Genomic DNA, 11191 nt, shown 5'->3' on the forward strand with positions numbered 1-11191 from the left:
GCAAATTATTACACCCCCCCCCCCCCCCCCCCCACACACACACACAAACTATTTATGGCATCAGCTGGGTTAGTCAGGTCAATATATTTGTGTCAACACTGAATGACCATCTGGAAAATACTATTTTTTTCTCATGACATAACTCCTCATTGGAGGATCTACTGTTAGGCAATACCAAAGGTTCTCATGCCTTTTTGCTTAAATGTTTTTCATGTTACCATTGTATACACCCCAACAACATTTTCTGAATGTTCCTTAATTAAGGAAGGACACATCTTTTGATTCTTTCAAATTCCTCAGGCCTACTCATTTTGAGAGAGGGCAATGCATGTAACCTTTTATAAGTTTTGTCTGGTCAGGGTTAACTGGATACAATATTGTATTTATCCTTTAAGTTGAGGTGAGAGACTGGTTTTATATTTACTCTGGAAATAAGGATATGTCAGTGTCAAACATTTTGGCAACGTGGAAATTTAGTAAACCTGCGTTGAGTGAGCGTTATGAACTACATTTCCCATCATCCCGCTGACATCAGAGTGCTTTGTTCCAAACCACACGGTCGCCATTTTTGTTGAGTATTTTGAGTACTTATCAGTCAGTGGTCGTGACATAATTTGCAACCGTACTTGAAATATCGTTCCCTTAGCTTGGCTGGAAAGTACAGGGTCTTATTACAGAACTTGACTACCAGTTGTTTGAGGTGAGGGTGTCTTTATGTTTAACAGCGAAATATAAGCTCATTACATTAAACTTAAAAGCGCAATAAACCATCTTGACGTTAAAGCTAATGTTAGCTACCGAGCAATCAACGTTAGCCAATGCTCTTCGCTCCGAGAACTGTCGAAGTTGCAGCATGTTAGCTTATTTCGTGTTATTTTCAGCTTGCCTGAAGATAACTCTGATATTGGCATATCGAAACTTAACGATAAACAGTTGTCTAACGTTAGTTAGCCACTTGTTGTGTGCTAACGTTAACGCAGTAGTGATTTGTTGGTTTGTTGACATAGCTAGTTAACACTTAGCTAGCGTTAGTTAGCTAACATAACACAAGGAAGTGGTTTCCACTAACTTAGTTACCACAGCCACGTAAAAAAACTAAATTGTGGTTGTCATTAATTGTCTTAATTTAATGTTAGGCTTGGGTATACATTTAGCGGTGGGCTTAGGTTTAAAATCAGATTTTAAGAAGAATAAATTGTGGAAATAGGCGGGATTTGTGATTCTGTTGTACGAACCAAGTGTTTTTTATTTTATTTGACCTTTATTTAACTAAGAAAGTCAGTTATGAACAAATTCTTATTTTCAATGACGGCCTAGGTTAACTGCCTGTTCAGGGGCAGAACGACAGATTTGTACCTTGTCAGCTCGGGGATTTGAACGGTTACTAGTCCAACGCTCTAACCACTAGGCTACCCTGCCGCCACTGTTAACGAGTTACGTTACTGATATGTCACAGCTAACTTTTATGTGTAGATTTTAAGCGATTTAAACAGCATCACACATACCAGCTAGCGTTTAGCTAGCATCTGTCCTGTATATCAGCCAATCATGGGTTAGCCTACTTCAGCTGTATTAATACATTTTGTTCTGTAGTCGGAAATGAAGTATGTCCACAGTCCAGTCACATCTGACACGATATGAGACGTGACAAGCAGACAGTCAGGCTAGCTTTTCACCAGAGCCATGCCAGGGGCAGCGCGTTCCTTTCATTGCAGCTGGTATGGATTTTACAATCAAGATGTACAGGAATGCATGAGGATAGGCTTTCTAAGAAGTCTTAATTTTTATTGCATAGACTCACTGCCTTTCCTTGTTTGGCAGATGCGGCGTTCCAAGCGCATGCGACACCCTGATGGCTGGGTTGAGGAGTATAGCTATGACGAGAAGCAGGACATTCGCAAACGGCAGAGGCGAAGTTCCCATAGCAGTGACCGGGAAAAGAGACCGAGGCGGTACCACCACGACAAAACATACGAAAGGTAAATAAGGCACTCTGCTCATGTGCCATCAACTATTCAAGTTAAGATGAATAATGAATGTCATTGATTCTATTTAGGGTCAGCATTGTTGAAAATGTTCAGCCAACATTCTTGAAGATGCTGTCATAAAACCTCTATCAGAACATATAACATTTTCATTATGGCAAGGGGAATTCAAATGTAAACACCACTGACTAGTAATTGTAAACAGTTATACAATCAATCACAGGGATAGTATTTATGGACATTAACTGACATTTTGTTCTATTTACAATTTATATAGGCCTAAAAATGTATATATACTTTTGTCTATTTACGATTGCATTGAACAAGTATGCAAGTATGCAAGTATGCAATCATAAACACAGTATTGACCAATAAATCCATGGTGTTCTTGCTGAGAGGTGGGATTTACTACTATAACATCGTCAGGTGAGGGAATGACCTCCATTCCAGGCATATATGTGGAATGTGTGTGAGAGGTTGGAAAGGCATGACTGTGCAGTCCGATCTATAACATAGGTGTCGGCGGAGAGGGGAAGGAGGTCTTTAAATACTTGGCTGATGCTGCCTACCGGCGCCTGACCGGCCAAGACATAACACCCCTGCTGCAAGGGCTGATGAATAATATCTCACGCTTGAGATTACCTTATCAACAACCCTGTTGTATTCTGTATTCGTCCCTTATTCCCATCCTTAGCAAGTGGCCGTTTGTCGAGCCAATGAAGGTGATCAGTCAGAATTTCACTTGCAGTGCATGTGTATGATCGCAGTTGTATCCCATCATACAAACCATCAAAAGATTGCTGTGATTAAGCAATGTCTCCCACTTAATAATGAATATGAACTTTTAGTTTCCAGGTTGAGGTTGTTTTAACTGTAGTCTACCTTGACTACAGGTGTCACCTTGACTCTAAGAAGCTGGAGCGCAGAGCCCAGGAGCCCAGTGTGGAGCGAGAGAGCCATGGGGACAAGGAGAGGGATGGGGCCAAGGGTGAGACGTGTAAGGAGCGGAGGAACAGAGACTGGCACCACTACAGCAAATCCTCCGCACGCAGTGGCCGTAGCCACCAGAGCTGTCACACACGACACCGCTCCCGCCGTCACAGCCAGGGGCGCTCAGACTCGGTATGATACTCTCCACCTGTCTAACTCTTTCTGTCTGTGGAATTGGGTGATTGCATAGTAGAACAGTAATCATCTATGGTTGATAATTTTGTTATTGGGGTTATTTGAACTTGCATAATTTTTACTAATTGGTCTGGTATTCCAAAATAGTGCTATGCTTTATTATTAAAAATAATGTTAAACAATCATTTCAATCTTAAGTGATTGGAATGAAAGTTTGGATTAAGATATTTATTTCGGCACAAATATTAGATGCTTCCATAAAACTCAGCCATTGAACCGTGGATGATGTTCCGCTGCACTTCTGTTGTATAACTACTCTTATCATTTATTGAAAGAACTTCTATTGTGAGTCATGTCTGAAAATATGTTGCCATGTTTTTCTTCTGTAACACACATTATGGTGGCACCTGTGCGTTTCTCGGGGATGCATTTGAAATTGCTGCTGCCGTGGCCTGGCCTGGGTTTCTGAATGGGCCGAATATCCTCCCCCTCATCAACTTCCTCCCGCTGAATGAATGATTGGCGCATTCTGGCCTGGTTCTGGCGGGTTTATGATGATCATGGTGGTGATCCTGTTGGCCATGAACCCCCCCCCCCCTCTCTCCAGAGGAGTCACCGCAGGAAGAGATCCAGAAGTTTTGAGGATGATGAGGAGGGTCACCTGATCTATCACAATGGACTCGTACTAAAAGCAAGATGTATAGAACACCAACCTTTCTTTCTGTAACCCTTTTGTCTGATGTATGTTTGAATTATGTCAGTGTAGGTAGGGTATAGCTTCGGGGCATTGGAATATTTTAAGAAATATTGTAAAGCTTTGAGATTTGGAAGTTTTTTTTTCTCTCTATCCGTCTATTAGCAGTAAGGCTAGAGAACTATTATTGTAGTAGTTTCCTAGTAATAGGAGTGAAGTGACACATGCTATGTAGCCAGAGTGAGTAGCTGTGGTGTAGACAGCTGTTAGTCTAGTTATCTGTTCTTGTTGTAGATACTCTGTTCTGATGTACTAACAGCTTCTCCTTTGCCCCTTTAGATGAGATTGTATCCACTTTAGGAGAAGGGGCTTTCGGGAAAGTGGTGGAATGTATCGACAACCCGAAGTAAGTAACATCTTTATTTCTTGTTCAAGCCAACCAAATGGGTTTACACTCATGGCATTATCTTCTCTCTGTCAACCTCTGCTTTTGTAGTGATGACACGAGGGTGGCACTGAAGATCATTAAGAACATTGATCGTTACCGGGAGGCTGCCATGTCTGAGGTAGAGGTGCTGGAACAGATGAACTCCCTGGATGACGAGAGAACCTTGTGAGCAACCGGGACTAAAGGACACACATTTTAGCCTACAACATTCTTATATACCTCTGACCAACTGCTTAGCTGATTGGAGGTGATATACAAACAGGTGGTAATCAATGTTCCCTCTAAGTTGCGCGTGGCTGCGCACTTCCTCCAGGACTGCCAGGCGACGGAAGAGATTGAACTTCACTGAGTTCGCCGTATTAGTTTGCACTATATAGATTGTTTTTTCTGTGATTGAAACAACATATCAGCCCCTTTTTTCAATGCAACAAACCAAAACAAATTTAACTTTGCAAGATTGAGTTTGTAATTTAGTTGTAGGCAGAGGGGTAGCCGTCGAGTGGTCTTTCAATCACTCGCGAGTGAATGGGCTTTTCAGATCAGAGCACATAGCCATGCGTGTGCACATTTGTTGATATTCTTTGCTAGTTATTAGCTCAGTTATAATTAAGTATAGGTCCGCAATGGGGAATTACTGCTTCCTACAAGAGTGCAATATGTAGGTTACAATTCAAGCTGTCTTTGAAAAGCCAGTCTGGTAAAAAACAAAAAAAAAGCTTACGTCTTAATTAAAGGGGCAGTTTTGTTTTTTGACGGGCCTCTAATATGCAAATAAGCCAACAGGCAGAGGGATAGCCTACATTGTCTAATTCATTGTATGGTAATTAATTATATTTAGTAGTGTTTTTATTTTTTTTGCATCATACAACACAATGCAGTGTAGTCACCTATTTGGCCCATGATGTTACAGACCAAGTAAAAAAATCATGAATTAATGTCAAGCCCTTCATGTAAAAACATTTTAAAAAATCTCATGCAATGTAGGCCTACATTGAACAGCACATATAGGCTACTGTAAGCTACATCATATAAATCAAAAGCTATTTCCATGTGAAAATGTTATGGGATTTGCTCCATTGGTTTTGTTGATAGGCCTACATTATGCTCAAATTGGCCACTGTCTAAAACTGTAAGGGTATTGTGTTCATTGTAAACGTGTGCCGAAAGTTGCACAAAATTCTCACAATGTTCAAGTTTCCACTCACAAGACCAAAACTTTGCTCAGTGTCCCAAAAAAAGAGGGAATATTTGTGTTAATGTGTTTTCTTATTGCCCTCATACAGTGGCTGTGTGCGTATGCTGGACTGGTTCGATTACCATGGCCACATCTGCATTGTGTTTGAGCTTCTGGGTCTCAGCACTTTTGACTTTCTGAAGGAGAACGGCTTCATGCCTTTCACTGTGGACCAGATCAGACACATGGCCTACCAGATCTTCAGAGCTGTGTCCTGTGAGTAAAACTCTGGTGCAAAACTCTGTTCAGGATGAGTGTACCTTTTTTTTCCCTGTAGGCCGAATAGTCTCTTGTTGTGATGACTGCTGCTGCCTTCTTGGCCAGGTCTCCCTTGTAAAAGAGACTCCCTGTCTCAATGGGACTTTTCTGGTTAAATGTAAATAGATACCATATACAGCTTGATGTTTTTAGAAAAAGCAACATGGAAATGGGAAGTTCTATTTCTGTATATTGAGTTGAACATCGTGTCGTGGAATTTGAATAACCTAATACTAATTATCTTAATTTGAAATCATTAACTTGCACGGTGTGCTCTATACCATCAGATGGTGGATAGTTTTATTTATGTAAATTGGAAGTTAGGAACAAAGGAAGGTATCTTAACACCTACACTCGTTTTTGTTTTATAGTTCTCCATCGAAATAAACTGACCCATACTGACCTGAAGCCAGAGAACATTCTCTTTGTCAATTCTGACTATGACATGGAATACAATGCCAAAATGGTAAGTTGACTGACCATTGCAAGTTGAGAGCACACATAGGCTATTTAGATATTGACAACCTTTATTTAAGCATTTTAAAACACTTCCGTTTTTCCAGTCATGCGTATCATCCAATCCAACTGTCAATGGTTTAACAATTTATAAATACAAGTATAGCCAGATCAGCACACCCCTACCCAGTCCCTTCAGTCAGTAGGTCCAGATTGGCACACCCCTACCCAGTCCCTTCAGTCAGTAGGTCCAGATTGGCACACCCCTACCCAGTCTCCTCCAGTCAGTATGGACTGCTGCAGCAGACAGCGTGTAATAAGTGTCTTGTGTTTTCAAATGCAGAAACGGGATGAGAGAACTTTGAAGAACCTAGATGTGAAAGTGGTGGATTTTGGTAACGCCACCTTTGACCATGAGCACCACACCTCTGTGGTCTCCACCCGCAATTACAGAGCACCGGAGGTCATCCTTGGTAAGTGGCGAGAAACCAATGTGTTGGTGAAAGTGAGGAATGCAAGTCTAAATTGTTGTAATGTTTGTTTTCACAGAGCTGGGGTGGAATCAGTCATGTGATGTGTGGAGTCTGGGCTGCATTCTCCTAGAGTACTATCTTGGGTTAACACTGTTCCAGGTAGGTACAGGAGCAGTAGAGGGAGTTTCTTTCAGCAAAAATATTTGTATTGATACAATTGCCTTCCTGGCATTTTTGTAGCCTGGGTGCCAGTCTTTCTACTTAGGGCTGTGGCGGTCATGAAATTGTCAGCTGGTGACTGTCATGCAAATAACTGCCAGTCAGATGGTAAATTACCATTAATTAACATAAACATGTTTAGCATCTCCGGGCTTCCACACAACCTACAAGCTACTGATGTGGAGACTAATAAATACCACTTAATACAGCCTACACCAACACAATAAATCCATTATTTATTTTGGGCAGGTCTAAAGAAACATTATGGTTTGATGAAAATGTAGCCTATTTCAGAAGAGTAGAATGGCATATTCTGAGTCGTCCTTATATTAGGCCCTGATCTGGCTATGCCATATTGCCGTGGGCTGCACTAGTTTATATAGCAGACAAAATTTGCTTAATTCTTCTGGCATTATTTTATAGTAAGAAGAATATAATTGAACACAGCTTAATAAAATATAAATGTATATTTTTCCCAAATGATTTCCGGGGGTGTGTGCACATGCGGCTGTTCTGTGTTGAGCACTTAACAAAGTTAATTCTCCCCCATGAACTCGGAGGGGACTGTGGATCAGTTTCCGTTCGTACGTTAGTCACATGCGATATCTGACAGCACTGGCCCGATTTTGACGAAACTTGTGTGAATGATGTATCTTGCCTTAGAGATCCTTCATTTACAAAATTACCGATTGGCCCAAGGCAGGACCTACAGTAATAGTCACACGCGATCTCAATTCGCCTATTTCTCTTATTCGAAATTAGATGAGCACTTGATAATATTGTCACCCATCAGACTATCCTCAATTTAATCCGGTCTTTTACATATAGTCTACTAATGTGTGGAAGTATTTTGGATTTAGAATGGCCCACCAAAAAATGTAACATGTCATCCTTAGCCTGCACTCGGAATAGCGAATGTAGGTTATGTGCGTTTATTTAAAAAAAATTAAAAGTATATGCCTACACCAGTTGTAAAGCAGATTCATGTGCTTAATTTTAAGAATTGAGCAAATAATATTGCAGCACGAGGAATGCGGGGATCCTCTTTTTTAAATAGTGACTAGTCAAAACTGTTTTCACATGCGATTGCACATGACTGGGCTCATAAGAACCACCCTGTTCCAGGGGTCTACAGGCTACGTTTAGTTATTCGGCCACTTTAGTTGTGATACAAACCTTATCAAAACATTTAGACCTATGAACTAGGCTACGTGATGCCTGCGACTGCTTTGAAAAAGGTGCAAAAAAATGTATGCGCCGCTTCTTGCCTTCAAAGGTGATAATATTATAATATAATATAATATATAATATTCTAACCCCTCAGACTATTAGTTTGAATTGAAAATGTGCAAATGTCACGCACCTGTCGGGGCGGGGGGGGGGAAAAAGACATGTCATCCGTATGCACTTAAATATTGAATGGAGGACGCTTTTCCCGCAGTTCATTTTCATGCCAGCCGGGTAGGCTACTCCAGTTGTAAAGCAAAGCAATGTGCTGAATATTAGGAAGGTTGAGAAATAAATAAAGTAGGCCTAGCCTATGGAAAGCTGATGGATCCACTTTTTAATGGAGGCCATCAGCTTTTCTCACAGTTACATAGCCTATAGAAATGTTGCGCAACTTGGGCTTATTATAGAAACACTTTATTTCATTCCATGCATCAGCCAGCTATGAGGAGCTGGCTCTGGCTGCGCCACGGGCAACCCTAATTCACTCAAACTGTGAATGCCAGGGCTCTCATGAAGGGTTTGATTAGATTTTTGATTGCATTTGCATTGACGTCAGCGTGATTAGAGGGACAATAGAGCGCTGAGTACCAGGCCATTAGCGACTGGCCGTTAGCAAGTTTGGTAAGCTACTAATTACCATCAGCGGCGGCATAGCGCAGTTTTGGAGAAGCCTCGTTACCTTGACTCAGCGGTCACATAGAATTTGACTGCAGTCATGACTTTTGACTGCTGCTGTAGCGGTAACACAGTCACCATAACAACCTTATTTCTACTCTTACCATCTCCTGGAATTGTCATGCCATGTTTTGGCATGACAATGGAGTAGGCAAAAGCACAAACAGATCTGGGACCAGGCTCAATTTTGGGGGGGACTTTAACTTTGTGAAATTTCAGACGCATGACAGCAAAGAACACCTGGCCATGATGGAGAGGGTTCTGGGGCCCATACCTGTCCACCTACTACAGAAAACTAAGTATGTTTAGTGTTTGTTAATGATTTTTGGTTGATAAACCTGAGTCAATTTCAAGATGCAGATTTACATGATCATTGACAAATGGTTGTTGTCAATTAAGAGTGTGTAAATGTATGTTTTTAAATTGTCCCCCAGGAAGCGGCGGTATGTGCATCATGACCGGCTGGACTGGGATGAACACAGTTCCTCAGGGAGATATGTGAGGAAGCACTGCAAACCACTCAAGGTAAAACTCAAACACTTATATGTATGATAAACACCATGCACATTAGGGACCCCAATGGAAGTAAGTCACTGACTTGATTGTACTGTCCCTGTCAAGTTTAATAAAATGTATGTACTGTGTTCTTTAAAAAAAAAAGTTTTTTACTAGTTTATAAAAAATCAATCAATTCAGTAGCAACTAGCAAGCACCTTTTTGTGAATCAGAAATTCCACAATACAATCGCTGGAACAACCTCAATTGATCTTCACACATGAAATACTGTACAACAACTAAATGCTGTTTCTAATATGTACCGTTTCTCTTGTCCCCTTAGCAATACATGTCCTCCAGGAGCTCAGACCACGAGCAGCTATTTGACCTGATCCACAGTATGATGGAGTATGACGTGTCCAGGAGGCTCACCCTGGAAGAGGCCATCTGGCATCCATTCTTCCACCCCATGAGGAAGGAGAGGAAAAAGTGACCCTGAAGACCACAGCACTCACTACTCTACATGTCTCTACTCCAAGGGAGACTTCTATAGACTGCATCAGTCCGCTATCTATGAGATTATTACCCTTGTTTACATACCGATTGAGTTTACCTGCCTGCTTCCTTCAGATTTAATTTATTTAACTTGTGAATCCTCTTGATCCCTTTTGATTTGTGAATAAATGTGTTTACTATGTTCTCAAAATTGTGTTCCTTCACATTGAACTAACCCCCCCTTTTCTTTTTTTTACTTCAGATTAATTGATTTGACATAATATTGTCATCGGGAAAATATGATTGCTCTTTAAAGTTGATTGATTGCTAGACATATTTTCTGGTAATTTTCAAGGCACTATGGTCAGTAAGACAGTGATAAGAATGCAGTCTATTGGTCTACTTGTAGTAGTCTTATTTATCCAGTTGATGGCAATACAACATCCCATGACTAGATTCCAGTTCCACACATGCAAGAGATGGGATTTGAAATAGACAAGTGCACTTTCCTTGATAAGTTTTAAAATGTATTTGTTGATACAACATTTGAATAAATAACATTGAGTGTGACATTTCAATCCACCCCCTTTATTTTCCATTAATGGTTCATTTTATATTTCAATATTTTTTTTCAAAGTACAGTACCATTTAATGGATTATGTCAAATCAATGAATATTATTACTTTGCTTTGTTTTGAATAAGAGTAATTTGTTTCATTCAGGTTTTCATGCATTTATTCACCATTATTCTAGAGGTGAATTCTCAGGCAGCCTATTTTTATTGAAGTGACTTCGGGGAGTGCTAAGAATGGTATTTGGCACCCTGTCTCTTGTCTTACTGGTCTAAATCATTCGACCTGAGAGCGCGTGAGCGCAACTACACAGCCTACGCTACTGTTGCGTCCAGCTTTCCTCCCCATTCACCTATACTCAGATGTAAACGTTCATTCTAGTGATGGCGCCGATGCTGTAACAAAGTGGCATTTTAAAAAATCGATTATTTCTAGCAGGAAATGTTGCACACAGGAAAAGTGCTTACAATTTATTTCTAGTAGTTTTTTGGCTGCCAACGTCAGGATGGGATCCCACGCAAAATCAGCGAATAAGAAGGCCAAGGAATCTATCAACTGCCTCAAATCAAACTTTTCATATTGTTTAGTCGGGCTGTTAATTGTCTTTTGTATCATGCTGTCGGTGTGTTCTATGGCGTTTTGTTTTTTGGTCAACTTCAAGACATCTTACCTGGAGTACAGAGTGCATACATTGGAGATGGAGAGAATGTTCCTGATCCATCCCGATGCATCCGCGCAGGATGAGAATGGAACAGTACCTGGTCTCCAGGATATCATTGAAAAAATTGTGCAAGAGGTGAGGATGACTTAAAATGTTAATAAAGTTAAACGT

The 11191-nt window shown here is 40.7% G+C and overlaps 1 protein-coding gene across 4 annotated transcripts; it reads left to right on the top strand.

The window, feature by feature from the left end:
* The first annotated feature begins 571 nt into the window (after positions 1-571).
* LOC139418704 (CDC-like kinase 4b) lies at positions 572-10357 on the top strand. Of its 4 annotated transcripts, none has more exons than XM_071168355.1 (13): positions 572-700; positions 1822-1979; positions 2879-3107; positions 3718-3808; positions 4144-4210; positions 4301-4417; positions 5536-5702; positions 6116-6210; positions 6544-6673; positions 6750-6832; positions 9017-9096; positions 9232-9322; positions 9636-10357. In XM_071168355.1, exons 2-13 carry the CDS (start codon positions 1822-1824, stop codon positions 9783-9785), a joined length of 1458 nt encoding a protein of 485 aa, XP_071024456.1. In that variant the 5' UTR covers positions 572-700; the 3' UTR covers positions 9786-10357. The 4 variants fall into 4 exon arrangements, with proteins under 4 accessions (XP_071024456.1, XP_071024458.1, XP_071024457.1 ...); XM_071168354.1 differs by lacking the exon at positions 572-700 and adding an exon at positions 1516-1718; XM_071168357.1 differs by lacking the exon at positions 3718-3808 and having other exon boundaries at positions 574-1718.
* Positions 10358-11191: the final 834 nt, after the last annotated feature.

The sequence above is a fragment of the Oncorhynchus clarkii genome, chromosome 10 (assembly GCF_045791955.1).
Source record: "Oncorhynchus clarkii lewisi isolate Uvic-CL-2024 chromosome 10, UVic_Ocla_1.0, whole genome shotgun sequence".
Lineage (NCBI taxonomy): Eukaryota > Metazoa > Chordata > Actinopteri > Salmoniformes > Salmonidae > Oncorhynchus > Oncorhynchus clarkii.